Consider the following 16,062-nt stretch of genomic DNA (forward strand, 5'->3'; position numbering starts at 1 on the left):
ACCAAATAGCCCTGGGGCACTATTGACTTCCACAGTAGGGCCAAAAACTAGTAGTTAATGGTGCCCCAAAATTGTTTAGTTTTTCACATTCTTCCCAATTTCTTTTTTGTGTTCAACAGAACGAAAAAGTTTATTTAGTTTTGGAACAACTAAAAAATAATGACAGGATTTTCTTTTTTGGGTGAACTGTCCCTTTAAGTTCATTCAGTTTATGTCATAAAAGTAAATATTGTATTTACTCAAGATCTTATAATATGACTTACAGTAGAAACATCATGTTTTATTGTTTTAAAATAAATATTTTTGCAGACACTAGTTTAAGTACACTGGTACACAAATATACATAATGTGTATTTATACATTTTAATGGAAGAATTTTCTATACTTGAACATGCGTAGGTTAAGCCACAACATATTTTTAAAATACCATGAAGCCAAATTTTCCTCAGCATGTCTGATACACAAACTCAAAAAGCAACTAACCTTCAGTAGAAAAACCTCATTTAATGTATTTGTTTGATTTGCTGTGGTAGGAACAAGGTGAGACAGCCCTTCATCTGGCCGTCAGACTGGTGGACAGAACCTCCCTTCACATCGTGGACTTCCTCACCCAAAACAGGTACCCGACAACTGAGCTGAGGCTGGAAATTCCATTCTTTGCCGACCAAATACTGACTGACGCTGCTCTGGACCTTCATCTGAATGAATGCCTTTTTCACACCGTTTCACCGAAACTATTCAAACATGCTAGTCTGCAAGGTCAAAGGGGCTGTTGTAGCTGTGAGAGTTCAGATTTAATGTTTTTCAAAAGGCAAAATTGTGTGTGTTTCCCTCCGCAGTTTAAACCTGGATAAGCAAACGGTTAAAGGAAGCACAGCGCTGCATTACTGCTGTCTGACGGACAACAGCGAGTGTCTTAAACTGCTGCTGAGAGGAAAGGCCTCCATAGACATCGGTAAGAAACTAAAACGTAAAACTGAAATATTCTGTGTTACCTCTGCATATCATATGATATTGGGGAAGGGACAGTTTCAGTTTGGAAGCATTTGATAGGACGAAAATCTGTTCAGTGCATGTTGAGTTGAGTCTTTCCCAGATTCTATGTTTTGTCTGGTGGGACTCTTCAGGATACTCTCACACCATGTTTTCATTTGGACTGCTGGGAAATCTCAGTGTGATGATTAGGGAGGGGTTGTGTAAGCCTGTTGTTATGCACAGGAATCTATCCCATTAACAGTCTACAGACAATAGAATCAAAATATTGCCAACAGCCATATGTGGCCTGCAGTTCTGTGTGTGAACCGTATGTGGGAGAACAAACCGTGCCAGGGAATCTCCTCTTTCTGCTCTCTGCCAACGTCTTTTGTGAGCTAGCTGTCTGGATAGTTTTGGCTTTGTGTTATTCATATACTACAATACACCAATGGAAGCCAGTATCCCAGAATGTAGAGGAAAGGATGCAGGTTTTGCTTACTAAATTTAACAGCATCTTAGGGAGTAGGTACTCTGCAAAGTGGCTAAAGGAGAGTGTGTTTTCTTAATGTCTGTGTTTTTAGCTAATGAGGCTGGTGAGACCCCACTAGACATCGCCCGACGACTCAAACATATACAGTGTGAAGAACTGGTGAGCTACTTTCTGTGCATTTATTATTTATACATCTTTCTTTACAATTGTATGATGTGTTTGTCTCGCAGAGTAGATTGAAACAATTGCTGTTTCTATTGTCCTTTTTGTTTTTCTCAGATTGAAAAGCATCAATAAAAAGAGTTAAACTATACATCTTTCTTTACACTGGCTGCAATTTTATTGATTTACATCATATTTATCTTCAGCTGAACCAGGCACTTGCTGGGAAGTTCAACGCTCACGTTCACGTAGAGTACGAGTGGAGGCTTCAACATGAGGACCTGGATGAAAGTGATGAGGATCTAGATGAGAAGGTGAAGAAGAACTCGAGATCTCAAAGAAAGTGTCTGTATTATGTTGGATCACTGTTGGCTTTTATCTTTATGTCAACAGTCTAGCCCTCACCGGCGGGATGAGAGACCCATTAGCTGTTACACACCAGGAAGTAACTCCCTTCAGCCTAGCACGGCCAGTCTGGTCAAAGACAAGCGGAGCTTTGTGCCCAACCTGGTTAACAATGAGACTTATGGAACCATCATTACCAACTCACCGGTCACCCTGTCCACGTCTGCTCCACCTCTACCACCCCGAAATTTAGGTATTGACCATGTATTTTATATTTGCTTATCATTTACTAAAAGAAGAACTATTAAAACAAAACAAAAATTGGCCCTTAATAATATTACCAAAAAATTATGTTTAAAATATATACTTAAATTAGAAATATTTCCTTTGTAATAACATAAAAAAGGTTAAGTGGAGGCACTCAAATTTTTGACTGAAAAAAAAATCTAAAATAAGACATGTAGGAATTAAAGTACATATCAAATAATAAACTAAACTTAAATTGTGCTAATATGAGCATAGAAATAGAAATGTAAATAAAAAACTGCCATCCACCATAATTGCTAAAATGTGCCTATAATTTCTTTACAAAGAAGATTTGGACAACTAGATTTGTCATATAGTGACAGTAAAATAGTGAGAAATGTAGTAAAATATACATTATTACTTAAAAATATGCAAATATTTCAAATAATCAAATGACTTTGTCAAAGTCACTAAGGATATTTGACCTTTTATCATTTAGACTCATGTCACATTATTATTAGCCTGATAGATGTCAAGATCTCAAAATCTCATTTGACCTGTTCCTGAATTCTCACCCTCTCCCAATTACACTGCAAAGCTCCATGGCAACGGCCGTGTGAAGATACTGACCTAAATGTAGGCTCCCAGGGTGTCTGGGCTGGCAGGAGCCGTTATGAGCTCAGATTCTTGGCAGCAGGTGTCATGTGTTTCCAAACCGTTCAAATTGCTCTGAACATCTGATGTCAGTCGAAATCATATTGGTAGATGTCAATCACAGTTTCATACATAAAAATACAGCTGATCTCAGTGTTAGAGCAAGTTTTTTTCTCACTATTGGGACTTGGAACTGAATCCCATAGTTTCAACTCTCTTTGAAAACAAATCTCTCTTTTGCAGTCTTGACAATAAATCTGTTGTTCAAGGATCTAATGAAAGAAGATGCAGAATAGAGCTGTTCAAAAGAAACACTTCTTTACGTGTCCACACAAAACCTTAGACTAGCCAATGCAAGTGTGCAAATTCTACTTGATATGTGAATTAAGCATATATGTACACTCACATATAAAATCACTAAGAAGTTAGTGAACCAGCTTGTGATATAAAATTGCAGTTATTTAAACATTTTAGAATGGGCAATTTCAATTTCAAATCCATTTATAAATAGTTTTGTATTTAACAAGGTTGCATCTTATGTAAAATTGCTGTTCAATTATTTATAGGTTATATATTTTTCTATATTTCTAATAAATTATATTTTTATAAATTATATTTATAATATTAATATAATCATCTTTCAATATTAAGAAACTTTCCTGTAGCTCAGTTAGAGAATGGCGCTAGCAATGCCAAGGTCACGGGTTTGATCTGCACAAATTCAGAAACAAATGTATAGTACAATGCAATGTAAGTCGCTTTGGAAAAAAGCGTCTGCCAAATGCATAAATGTAAATAATGTACTTGCAGCACTGAGGGTAGTTCAGATTTCTTTCTCCGCCAGTGTTTTTAAAAAGTGTCGAGAAACTGTATTTTTGATCATTTTCACAAAACTTTGAAAAAGATTTTATATGAATATCTTGTTTTCATTTGATTTATTTTGGGTTCATATAAGTATGTATATTCTATTATATTTTTATCGCCGCTCGAATGCCCAATTTTTTTAGTTTGTCTATATCAAAACAGAGAAAATGTCTTGCCCTTGGATTAAAAGATGCTAACTATTTCAGCAGATGCACTACAGCGCCCCCTACTGTATGACAGTGAAAACACAGAGCTTTAAATCTTGTCAGTGGCAGGGAAAGAGTTAACCACTTTCCCTTTGATTAGTTGTTGCTTAGCATTTTCATCTCTCATTTGCATAAAGTTTAGTATTGCGCTTTCAGTCCCACAATGCCCTTGTGACCCAGCCGCTCGGCACAGAGAATTAATTAAAAACATTGCTCATCTCTGTTTACAATGGATCAACAGACACATATAGTTAGCTGTAACACTGCAGCACACACACACATTTGGTAAACAAAAGCCTAAGAGCATTTAATCTCTCATGCAATGTTTCATAGTCTCTCACCTTTCTACAGTTCAGCCGTCTGGTCTTCCTGGAATGGCTCAGGGTTCACCTGGCTGGAAGCCTGGCACCCTGGATCTGGCAGGCAGGCAGAGATCTTCCTCTGACCCCCCCAACATGCATCCCCCAGCCCCCCCGTTACGAGTCACCTCCACCTCCCGTGAGTTTGCTTCAGATGAATGGCGGTCGGATCAATTTGACTGATTTATGATTGGTGAAATTATGAAACGATTTGAAATTAAATGATGTGACGATTTGGTTACATTTTATCTCAAAAGCATGCTTAACACATTAATCTTCTCTCCTCAGTTCTCGCACCGGGTGGTCCTCCCCCTCATGTGGCTAAACCTTCCGGCATGATGGAGGCTATGAGTATACAGCCTAGAACTGGTCAGAACATCAGCTGGGCTGCAAGGTCAGAATACTCTAGAACTCATCCACACACATACATACACACCCTCTATCAACACAACAGATGATAAAATGGGTCCAAAAAGTAAACAAACTAGTTGCAAGTTGATGTTTCTCTGCAGTGTTTAAGGTGAGTGTGCCCTTTGTGATTGTAGAGGTGGGATACCACAGGGAACCGCTTCTCTGTCCAGATCATTAATTCCTATTCAAGTTCTCATTCACGCACACAGCGCCAGAGGAAGAGACAAGCAGAGCACGCAGATTACTAATGCTGTTACCCAGCATGACTAGAGTCTCAATATCGTAGTCTTTATAACTGTACTGCAGACACACGGGGGGAAACATTGTATTTGGTTTGCAGATAAATTAAGCTTGTAAACTCTTTGATGAAATGCGGTTTTCCCTTTGTTGGTTGCAGTGTGGAAAAGAATCCGAACAAAAGCTCGCTGATGCGCTCAGGATCCATCGAAAGACCAGGTAGATGTCAAAGAAACCATTTTAACTGTAAGTTGGTGTTTGAGTTATAAAAGGATTGCTGCATTATTGAATTGGAAATGTGGGTGGTAATTATGATGTCATTTCCTGTTTTTTGTTGCTTTGTTCTGAGCAGCTAAAGAAGTTCCAGGGTCTCCACCATCTCAAAACACCAGTGGCCAGTCTATGCCACCAACCCACATGCCCAGGAAAACCTACCTGGTACGTTCAACTGCATGAAGGAATCTTGAAAAACCATCAAGGATGATGTTCAGTAGATAGAAGCGATGTGTTGAAAGTCTGTTATTAGTGCCTGTGAAAATAATCTGCATGCCTGAACCAAACTGGTCATTATCTTGCACATGGCCGTAGCCAGTCTGTGGTGGGGTGTCAATAATTATAGACTACCTAATATTACCAGTAAATGCTATAAATTATTCAACTTGAATAAATATAATGGATAATAAACAAATGATAAACTTATACCTATAAACAGGGCTTGATACTGTGGCTAGTGGTTTTCCAAAATTAATAACTAGTCCTACTCTTCGTACTCCGAGCGGGTCTCGAGTCAGTGTCATCCAGCGCTATTTTATTTTTTTATATGAAAAATTACAGATGTCCGGACCTCACTGGCCTCCTAGCTGGCTATTTTATTTGTGATATGGGGATCTATGAAACTCAATCAAAACTTTTAGGATCTATGAAAAAGTCAAACTTAGATATTTAGAGATATTTAAATGGATCAGCAGGCTATGATGTACCACCTGACATTCTTGTTTGTGTTTTTATAAATGTGCCACAACCAGAAGCCCAAGCGTGTAAAGGCCATGTATAATTGTGTAGCTGATAACCCGGATGAGCTGACCTTCTCGGAGGGAGAGATCATTGTGGTGGATGGTGAGGAGGATCAGGAGTGGTGGGTGAGTAACTTCACAACTGTAGATTAGATGAGTGCATGCAGCTCGAGACTGGCAGAAAAAAAGAGAGGCATTTGGCAAACTAAATGATTCAAATATTCATATTTTTAAAAAGGTGAATTGTAATGGGAGAAACAGAATAAATCGATATTTTTAAGCTTTTGTATTAAGCATGCAGATTCACATCATCAGTCTAGTTCAGTGTCTCTCTGGCCGAAGACAGACCAGCTGCATCTTGTTTTCCACCAAATCTTTTTTATTTCCACCGGCTGTATTCAGTCATCGACTCTCAGAGGAGGCTCTTGAGCAGCACAGCCAAATCCCCAAATCTCAGTCTTCCGCATGCATGACGGCAGCGCTATTTACATATGGATGTGCTTCACTGCTTTTCCAGCTCTGTTTTTGGTTTCCTTAATTGGCAATATCTGGAGAACACTAGCTGTCCAGTGCATAAAAAACACACAAATCACATCTGAGGCCACATAGCAGAAATAATGAAGAAATAACTATTTATTGTATTTATTTGCTTTGGTGGATCCATGTATATTTGAAAGAAATATGAAACGTATATGGGCTTTCTTACATTTCTTTATGTGCTGTAACAGCATTTCTTGAACCTCAGTTCTGTGGCCTGACCCTTGTGAGATTTGCACATCTTTTGATACTTTGCGTTTTTATCTTTATTTGTTTTGTTTATCTAGTGAATTCTGCTGTGGCCTAAAATATTTAGTGTTAGTTGTTTGTTGATAATCTTACAGTTGATCAATTGTTTAGGAAGTGCTTTAAAAATCTTTACAGATGGCTGGAGAGAGCTCTTGTGTTATCAGTATGGCCTGATGTATTATAACATATTCTTGTTTGTTGTTCTATAGCTGGGCCACATCGAGGGAGAGCCCATGAGAAGAGGAGCGTTTCCGGTCACATTCGTACACTTTATCATGGACTGACAGTCTGACATCTGGACTGATGACATCACCTCTGTGCCTCCGTTTGGCATCACTGACCACCACCACCACCACCACCACCACCATCATCATCATCATCATCATCTGTGTTTCTGCTGTCTCTGAGTTTCTGTGGACCCCTGGCCTTCACTCCTTTAAGGGCGATGCAGTCTCTGGAATGTAACATCTGATCACATCATACAAGTTTGTGATCGTTCATTTTTTTTTCATTTTTGGTCCGTCGACCAGATATGATTCCATATGATTGCGACTTGGATGCAGTCAATGCATTTTCATTCTTAATTTATCACAGTCACCAAATGGTGGTAAAAATGTTGAAAAAGACGACGACTTAACTGTGGGATCTGTACTCGTATGTCTGATTTCTGTCGCGTATGGTCCATGTCTGGCATGGAAATGCAGAAGAATATATGGGGAATATGGTGACTTCAAAAGACTGTTGGGAAACGAAAGCTTTTGTAATGGTGCTAAACCAGAAATATGCTCGGAGCAGTGTCTTGCCTTTGGGGGGGGCGCTCTGAGGCACCGTTTTCCCACTACCTGCCCCAGTGCTGGGCATATGAATAGGAACTTCCCTTTGTCACACCTTAGATATCTCAGAAATGGTGCTGGGTGACTCTCTTAGTGTTGAGGAAAAACGTCTCACCCTGTACCTGCTATAATTACGACAGTCCTGCAGGGGGATGAATGGAACTTGGAACTACTAAGGAGCCTTAAAGAGGGTTTGTTTCTGTAGAGATATTTATAATAGTTCTGAGCTGTCTATGTTCTTTATTTAGATGCTCTTAAGAGTTATTTCTAACTTCCTTTAGTGTGCAGAGCTGGAATACACTGAGCAGTTTTTACCTTGCGTGGTATGCACTAATCCGTTATTTAATGTAACCAAGAATGTGAATTCTGTGCTGTTACAAATGTGTGTGATGTCAGTCAAAGTGCGAGTGTCTAGATTTTTTCTATTTTGACCTTTCCGAATGTTTCGAGGGTTCTTCCGGTCTTTGGCTAGATGATTCTTCCCTGTAACAGTAATAATCCTCTCTCTGTCTCTCTACTGCTTTGTGTTCAGGAGAAAGTGGTTCATCATTATTAGTCATGTACTCTCTAACACCACCATTATTAATCTTTTCTAAAGTATTGAAACGTTTACTGAATGAAGAGTTCTGTATGGCAGTACCATAGCGGAGCGTTTTATGTGATGAGTGTTTGATGTGGTTGCAGAGCAACTTGATATTCTCTTATGTAACTTTTAATTAAAATATTGTTAGTCATGATTGAGCTCGATTCAGAGTGACCTGTAACTCGGCCAGTGAAGGGATGTCTTTATTCTCCATTGTTCAGTGAACTGTATATAAATGGCATCTGGCCTTCTGTAAATAAATGTAGACTTTCCTTTGTGCATATTTAATTGTAAACAGAGAGCTCAACTGATAATGACCTATATTTAGATGTAATGTTAGGATAAACTTCTATTCATCCCCGTTTACCAAAACTCTCATTGATGCTAATATATAAATATATGTACAAATACATGGGAAAACTGGAATTAAACTAAACAAAACCTTAATGAATTTCAATTTGTTTGCATTTTGTTTTTTAAATACTTGAAATGTTTTAATGTATAAGTCGAAGGGATGTTTTACATTCTCAGCAGTTGGGCTGTTTACTTTTTTTTAAAGATTTAGTAAATTAAAATTATGTTTTAATTTACTTACTCTATTTTCAAATCTGTATGACTTTCTTCCTTCTGCAGAACACAAAAGAAGATATTTTGAAGAATGTTGGTAACCGAACAACGGCTGTACCCATTCACTTCCACTGGTTTTGTGTACATTAGAAGCGAATGGGTTCCACCGTTGTAGAGTTACCAATTATCTTCAAAATAAAATGTTATGTTCTGCAGAAGAAAGATGGTCAAACAGGTTTCAAATGACAAGAGAGTGCATTAATGATGAAAGAATTTTCATTTTTAAGTGAACTGCCACTTTAAATAGGCTGAAAACACTGCCAACGACCGGATAAAGGTAAGATGTAATAACTAACACCTCTGAAGTAAGTTTGACCATTTACTTTAAAGGGGCAGTTCAACCAAAATTGACAATTATTTTGTAATGTATTCACCGTTATTTCACTCTAAATCTGTATGACTGACTTTCTTCTGCTGAACACAAAATTGTTCTGGTCACCAAACAACATTGCCCTCCATTGACTAGCAATGTGTGGACATCAACCACTCAAAATATCATCATCTGTGTTCTACTGAAGAAAGAGTAAGGTTTTAAACTTGTGTTTGGTTTTCCACTTACATCAGTTTACCATTGATGCTTAAACTTTGGTCAAGTACACACTGCAAAGTTTCAGAAGTGAAAACGCATTTAAATGCGAGTAAATCCTCAAAATGATCATTTCATACACATACGCATTGGTTATAACTGACTAGCACCGGATGTCAATGTCCCTGAACCCCACAGAAACCGTGAGTAATTTAAACCCTTACCCCTAGTATGCTTACAGAACAGAATGAGGTAGTAAAAGGTGAAGTGACAACCCAATTTAGATGCAGTGTGTACGTGGTCTTTAAGTTTTTCATTGCACAAAATTTGCATTTGTTTAAATTACGTTTGTACTGTTTTATTGTACCGCATGAACTGATCCGATCCCAGCTGGACCAGGACACTGAAGGATTACAGAGTCGCACGTTCGACAAACAGTTCTGATTGTCATATCACCCATCACACCCTGCATTTACAGAGTGCAACGGGTCTGGGGTTTACAGCATCTTTGATGAAAAATCCCTGTTACACACTAACATTGTACCATGCTTTACACAAATCTTACCAGGTCCTAGACAATCACAGATTTACTGGTGCATGCTTGAAGTGCACTGAGGTTACTGTACATTTACATTAAATAAGATAAAATTATGTAAAAAAATAGACGTAGCCCAAACCTGCTAGCTGGACTTATGGGTGACGTCAGAAACAGAGGATGCTGGTGTAAACATGTTACAGAGATGATCGCCCTTTCAAGCCGTACAAGTACCAATCACCAGCACTCACAAATGAAACGGTAACATTTCTTTCAGATGAGTTTAAAACAGCAACTTCAAACCGACTGCTCGAAGACACTTCAGGACTTCTCTGAGACCAGAGCACAGTCGAAGGAGGCAGACAGCACTTTGCAGATGGCATGGGCGTGTTCCTGCAAGAAACAAACCGTGTGTTTAGAAAACAAATGCTTGTCTAAGGCGAATTAAGAAGTGTTCCCATTAAACTTAAGGTAGTCGTAATAGGACTGGTCGATATATCGAATGTTCACAATGACTTTGCAGGCAATAGAAACAATTAAAGCAACATTAAACCATTAGGTTTCCTAAAGACTGTCAATTAAACTTTTTATCGATCCTTCCTTTTCTCATGCCTCAGTGTGAAAGATTAAAGAGAGATCATTTAATATAAGCAATGCATACAGTACTTTACGTGCACTTAAAACCACTGTCTTTCTTACCGCACTACTGCACTGATACACCCAGATGCTACACTGCTCCTGCTTTGCATCAGTAGTTTTCAGTGCTAGCAGGTTTTTTCCTGCACCTAGACCATCATCATAGCAAAGCATACGCACTATCAGATAGAGTGGATGACGGTGAAGTACATCCTGCAGGACACAGACAATCCACATATCACATACTGAGGGAAAACAGCTGTACCATACAGTCAAATCATGATTTTCAGTTTCCATTACATTCCTCTATTTCTTCATCCATTTCTTTTTTAATTTAAAGCTACAGTAAGCTGACTGAGAAATTTCCTTGAACTCACACACTGATCCAATGAAGCCACTTTAACACCATACTTGGACACTCCCAGAATCATCTCCTCATCTCCAGGCACAAAAGGTAGCTTTCCACCTTGCTTTAAAATGACCACATAGGATATATTAAAGATATTAACAGTTTCAGGGAAAGTAAGGAACAAAACATGAAATTATATATATTAGTTTTTATATATTTAAAATTTAGTGTACAGAATTGAAGAAGTTAGGAACTAGACTTTTACATGATAGTGAGAAAAAGTGTACTATTATGTTCCTATACTGCACACGATTATTAGATATATGAAGATTTCCTGATGTTGAATAGATCAAAATAAAATAGCACGATTTTTTGTGCCTGACGGAGTTGACATTTTCAGCATTTTCATAAAAACCTGTTCCATTAAAAAGTGTATTTGCAAAAACAGATAAATCTTGTTTTTTTATTGCGTGTTCCAATTAACATTAATTAGACTGGAGTTGGAGAGGCAACGAAATAAAAACATGTTTTTAAAAAAAAAAAAGTTGCAGTCCGTCAGTTATTTTGAGTAAAAATGAGCTAAAACCAATTATTGAGTAAGTACATAAAAGAACGGTGATTAAAACTGTGTCACTACCCTTGCGGGATTCACCACTGCAAGCTTGTAATAACGGTTTGTAATTTGCCCTGTCGGGTCGTCTTTCCCGGAGATCCTTATTTGGTGTATTCCGTTTATGCATCATTTCGTCACATTCGTACATAGAACAAAGATGATCCAGCAGCACGCGCGTGAATGCTTTCTCTCTTTATGTTCATTATCATCTCTGTTTGTGAATTAGCATGGATAAGTGAAGTCTGTGATTTTACTCAAATTTTCGGCCCTATATCCCGGATATGATGGCAAGCTTTGCATTTAGTATATATAGTTGTATGATGTATGATGGATTTATGAAGAAAATACCCCCGCACATCACCTGCCTGCAGTAGCATTTACAGTACCAAGAGGCCGATCCTGCCGCTTTAAGACGTCATCAGTTTTTGTAAATAAACTCATTCAATAATCTTATTAAGTATTAAAAATAAAACTAACTTCTATTACTGTTTGTCCCTTATCTCAAGAATCAGTTCATAAATAAATTACATCAAGGTAAGTTAATTATAAGACAAAAAACACTCGGTAGACTATTCCTTAAAAGAAGAGATCAGATGGTTTCCTTACCTGAGCAGCATCAATGTAGCTGATGAGGTCTAGAGGTTCCTGTAGGGTTTTGCTCATATCAAAATGCAGTTTCTCAATAGCTCCCACATACTTCACTCTGAACTCAGCACAGGTGTCAGACTCAGCGTTACCTGCAGATTCAACAGGGTGAGAAACTCTCAAAGAGCCTGCAAGTCAATATACCAAATATCTTTCTTCTTCAGGTATCAATGAAGGCTAACCTGAGCTTTTGGTGGAGTCTGTGTCAAGGCTAGCGACTGTGCTTGACCTGGACAGGCCTCCCAAACTGGAATCTACTGACTGATAAGGGAAGATGAAAGTTCATCATGATTGTAGTGAAATACCAAGAGTGAATCCCAGTGTTAAATTGATGCACAATGTCGTTACATATGTAGCAGATTTTATAAACAACGTAAACCTGCAGGGACCGACAGTGAGATTACCTTGCTTTTAGTGCTGATCTCACTGCTTTGGGAGCTGCTGCTGCTGTGCCTCTTCTTGCCCTTTCGAAACATCTTTCACCATGACGCCAGTGCTGCAGTTCTCCAGCTGACCGGCAGATGGCAGCAGAGTCTAAGGAGATTTATCAACAATCCAAACGCATATTTTCAAGTGTATACAACACTTTACAACATTACATTCATTATTAGCCTAACTCAAGGTAAACATTTAACTTTAATTACGTTGATAGAGTTAAAAAAATAAATGCAGTCATAAAGAACTACAATAAATGCTGTATATTTCTGAACGTCGTGTTACAGAGGAATTGTGTTTTAAGGGTCAGAAACCTCTTGGACGTGTAACGTTACTCAGAGCTCAACGGTTTCCATGAGCCTACACCCCTATAAAAACAACGGTGTCAAGCTATGAGCAACTTTCTAGGAGTGGACACAAATACGTTAAATTCTTGTGTATTGTATTGTTTTATTACTACTATACACGAGCCCACCACGAGTCCATTGTTAATAAAAAAAAACGCTGAAAGTAACGTTGAGTCGTTGCTAGGATAAACACTCGCCCCCACCCACAGAAGCACCCGCGACAACTTTACTAATTCAAGCTCCGAGAGGATGTTTAACGCTCGTTTATTTTCTCCTGGATGGAGAAGTTGAGCCTGATAATCACGCACGGTGGGCATACCTCTATTTTGAAGGCACTGTGAAGCAGAGCTGGACTGTAATATTTATTTGGTCATTTCATCAAAGCGACGCTCTTCGGTTCTATTTTGGATAGACTGGCGTTGACACTTCACTTCCTGTACAGCTCCACCCTGCACCTCTTAAAGGGAACGCGGCGTTCAAAAGTTTCAGGTTTTTGATGAAGTTTGAATAAACAGAGATTTCGTGTTCGATTCACATTGACTTTATAAAAAATACTGACCTACAGTAGCCCAAGTAGAAATCGTCTTGTTTTCCTGATAATTAATTATAAAATGCAAGATAAACATAAGCCTAAACCTTGAATAACGTTTCCTAACTTAAACATCTGAATATCGCTATATAGACATTTTCAGTCATGAAATGCATGTTATGTACGTAAATCAAATAACGGCACAAATAAATACAGTTATAAGAATATGGAATTTTTACAATTAAAATTCTCTAAAGCACGCTTGTTTATTTAATTATATTTACCATTGTATATTATTGACTATTTATGTTATTTAATTATGTTCTATTCTATATTTTGCGATTTACATAACTTTCTTTTTGGGATCTTTTGCTTTTGAACCACATTTCAATGTGGGCGGGACTTTGAGCATTCTGGGAGTCGTAGTCCTTTGGTCATAGTCGATTCTCAAAGATCTCTGCGAGGTTTCCCAAACGGGCATTAAATTGACTGAAATTAAAAATCAGTGCACTCGTGTCCGTTGTGTTTTTGTTTAACTATATTAATCTTAGCCGTAAAAATACGTTAAACTGGGGAATAATACGCCGGGGCGAGAAAGGGGAAGAACATTTGCTTGCGGCTTCCTACTAGACTTTCAAGCGAGGACTGTTAAGTTATCCGTTGTGTTGCACTTATCATGTCGACACTGAGAAGAGTTGTATGGCCCCAAATCATTCTCTTCGGTGACTCAATAACACAAGTAAGATCAATATTGACACACTGTGCAGTTGTGATTTGACTCTCGCAGTGACATTCACTGTTTGTTTCAGTTTTCGTTTCAGGAGAAGGGATGGGGTTCTGATATTGCTCATAAACTCGCAAGGTGTGCGCTACAATAACGACGTATACACATATATATATATATACATACTACTGCATTTATATCTCAGCAGCTGTTGACTGTGTGTTTATCTATCAGAAAATGCGACGTGGTAAACAGAGGCTTGTCAGGGTACAACACAAGGTGGGCTAAAATAGTCCTTCCTCGGATCGTGCCCGCTTCTGATGCCCCTATCGCGGCCGTGACAGTATTCTTTGGCGCCAACGACTGTGCATTAGAAGGTAAAGAGAATTTCTACATTAACTGCATTAGGGCTAACCAACAGCTGCAGAAAAATGAGACGATTTAGTGTTTCTTTACAGACAAGAACCCACAACAACACGTACCATGCCAAGAGTACTCGGACAATTTAAAAGACATCGTCAGGCACCTTGTGTCTGTCGGAGTTTCTAAAGATAAAATCATTTTTATCTCACCACCACCACTTCAAGAAGCTGCCTGGGAGAAAGAGTGCTTGCTTAAAGGTAACACACACCTTCATGTACCTGCAGGCTGTGTCTTAATATCTATGATTGTGTTAGCAATAGAATACTAGCTTATCTGATCCTGGATACTTTAGGCTATCTTAGATCCTGTGGACTGATCATCCCAGTTCCACCCCAGGCAATATCCGTCATTAATCGAGAGCAAAGAGGGACCCTTATTATTATAATAAGAATACTAACTTTTGTTTATTTTTGTCTTTCTTCCTGTAAAGCTGCTTTGAAACAATGAAACATTGTGAAAAGCTTTAAATAATTAAAACGGAATTGAATTAATTGTGCATACTACACATACAGTATTGACAAAAAACGTGAGCAAAAACGTTGTTACCTCATGTGCATGTTCAATCCAGCCTGTGACAACAAGTTATCATCTGTGGAATAAAAGTAATGTTATTTTGCAACGTTGTAACATTATAATAGGGTGAAAACAAAATACTAGCAACACTAGTATTTAGTGCACTGGATTAATGCAAGCGTGAAACGAGTAGTATGTATGCTTTGACTACTATTTTTAAAATAGTTGGCAGTATATAGTGAGCACAAAGTAGAACACTATTCAGTTACAAAGTCTCTCTCACACAGATGATTTTCAATGCGATATTCTTCCTGTAGGTTCAGCTTTGAATCGGTTGAACTCCAGGGCAGGTCAGTATGCGCAGGCATGTGTTAAAGCTGCGGGACAGTGTGGTGTAGATGTTCTGGATCTCTGGACACTCATGCAAAAAGACGGACAGGTAACAGTTTAGAGACAGACACCAACGTCACACACAATAGCAAAACCAAAAAATATGGCACAGTAGTAGAATGTAAATGTGCATTTCTCCCTTAGGACTTCTCAGTGTATCTTTCAGACGGGTTGCATCTCTCGGAGAAAGGCAACCAGTTTGTGGCAGAGCATTTATGGACACTTATTGAGAGGCGTGGGGCAGTGTTGCCCTTTATTCTGCCCTACTGGGGGGACGTGGATCCGAAGAGCCCCGAGAACAGTCTACTGTGCGATTAAACTCTAGACGAGCATTGCACAATGGACGCAATTTGGTTGGAGACGTTTAATTTTGGGTAATTTTTGGTTCTAATACTGCCAGGCTTTGTTGTATAGACATAAATTGTTACTGGAACTGAAACCTATTTGAAACAGGAATGTGGCGTTTTACGTTATTGTTTGACCCCCTTCGAACTGTTGGGTCAATCAATACCCTGGACCAACTATCACAAAAGACACTGGTTTCAAGCATATTTGGATTGTTTTTCAAAATATTGAATAAAGTTTAAATTACACATTTCTGTATAT

At 38.4% G+C, this 16,062-nt stretch overlaps 3 protein-coding genes across 5 annotated transcripts in view; 2 read left to right on the forward strand and 1 right to left on the reverse strand.

The window, feature by feature from the left end:
• The window catches only part of asap2a (ArfGAP with SH3 domain, ankyrin repeat and PH domain 2a), a 59,564-nt gene extending 50,047 nt beyond the window's left edge, over positions 1 to 9,517 (forward strand). Inside the window, exons 18-28 of one of the 2 annotated variants that reach the window (XM_056768564.1) lie at positions 534 to 619; positions 840 to 955; positions 1,557 to 1,624; positions 1,834 to 1,941; positions 2,021 to 2,225; positions 4,294 to 4,440; positions 4,590 to 4,695; positions 5,110 to 5,195; positions 5,302 to 5,387; positions 5,975 to 6,088; positions 6,958 to 9,517. In XM_056768564.1, the coding sequence (XP_056624542.1) occupies positions 534 to 619; positions 840 to 955; positions 1,557 to 1,624; positions 1,834 to 1,941; positions 2,021 to 2,225; positions 4,294 to 4,440; positions 4,590 to 4,695; positions 5,110 to 5,195; positions 5,302 to 5,387; positions 5,975 to 6,088; positions 6,958 to 7,032 (1,197 nt within the window). In that variant the 3' untranslated portion in view covers positions 7,033 to 9,517. The remainder of the gene's footprint in view (positions 1 to 533; positions 620 to 839; positions 956 to 1,556; positions 1,625 to 1,833; positions 1,942 to 2,020; positions 2,226 to 4,293; positions 4,441 to 4,589; positions 4,696 to 5,109; positions 5,196 to 5,301; positions 5,388 to 5,974; positions 6,089 to 6,957) is intronic. The other variant, XM_056768565.1, reaches the window with a different exon arrangement.
• A 142-nt stretch (positions 9,518 to 9,659) lies between these two features.
• itgb1bp1 (integrin beta 1 binding protein 1) lies at positions 9,660 to 13,394 on the reverse strand. Of its 2 annotated transcripts, none has more exons than XM_056768568.1 (7): positions 13,197 to 13,394; positions 12,500 to 12,629; positions 12,278 to 12,356; positions 12,057 to 12,187; positions 10,866 to 10,958; positions 10,552 to 10,701; positions 9,660 to 10,245 (listed from the first exon to the last, which is right to left on the reverse strand). In XM_056768568.1, the coding sequence occupies exons 2-7, from the start codon at positions 12,569 to 12,571 to the stop codon at positions 10,174 to 10,176; spliced, it is 597 nt and encodes a 198-aa protein (XP_056624546.1). In that variant the 5' UTR covers positions 12,572 to 12,629; positions 13,197 to 13,394; the 3' UTR covers positions 9,660 to 10,173. The 2 variants fall into 2 exon arrangements, with proteins under 2 accessions (XP_056624546.1, XP_056624547.1); XM_056768569.1 differs by lacking the exon at positions 13,197 to 13,394 and adding an exon at positions 12,845 to 13,143.
• A 377-nt stretch (positions 13,395 to 13,771) lies between these two features.
• Positions 13,772 to 16,049, forward strand: iah1 (isoamyl acetate hydrolyzing esterase 1 (putative)). Its single transcript, XM_056768567.1, has 6 exons — positions 13,772 to 14,145; positions 14,216 to 14,268; positions 14,365 to 14,507; positions 14,589 to 14,750; positions 15,384 to 15,505; positions 15,601 to 16,049. The coding sequence occupies exons 1-6, from the start codon at positions 14,083 to 14,085 to the stop codon at positions 15,772 to 15,774; spliced, it is 717 nt and encodes a 238-aa protein (XP_056624545.1). The 5' UTR covers positions 13,772 to 14,082; the 3' UTR covers positions 15,775 to 16,049.
• Positions 16,050 to 16,062: the final 13 nt, after the last annotated feature.

The sequence above is a fragment of the Triplophysa dalaica genome, chromosome 15 (genome assembly GCF_015846415.1).
Source record: "Triplophysa dalaica isolate WHDGS20190420 chromosome 15, ASM1584641v1, whole genome shotgun sequence".
NCBI lineage: Eukaryota > Metazoa > Chordata > Actinopteri > Cypriniformes > Nemacheilidae > Triplophysa > Triplophysa dalaica.

Excerpts from the sequence above, each read along its gene's own strand:
- itgb1bp1 (XM_056768568.1), bottom strand. The coding sequence starts at position 12,571 with ATGTTTCGAAAGGGCAAGAAGAGGCACAGCAGCAGCAGCTCCCAAAGC. Across the intron at positions 10,702-10,865 it reads TGGCTTCATTGGATCAGTGT|GATGTACTTCACCGTCATCC; the intron begins GTGAGTTCAAGG and ends TGTGTCCTGCAG. Across the intron at positions 10,246-10,551 it reads TGTATCAGTGCAGTAGTGCG|GAACACGCCCATGCCATCTG; the intron begins GTAAGAAAGACA and ends TGTTTCTTGCAG.
- iah1 (XM_056768567.1), top strand. The coding sequence starts at position 14,083 with ATGTCGACACTGAGAAGAGTTGTATGGCCCCAAATCATTCTCTTCGGT. Across the intron at positions 14,508-14,588 it reads CAACGACTGTGCATTAGAAG|ACAAGAACCCACAACAACAC; the intron begins GTAAAGAGAATT and ends GTTTCTTTACAG. Across the intron at positions 14,751-15,383 it reads GAAAGAGTGCTTGCTTAAAG|GTTCAGCTTTGAATCGGTTG; the intron begins GTAACACACACC and ends TTCTTCCTGTAG.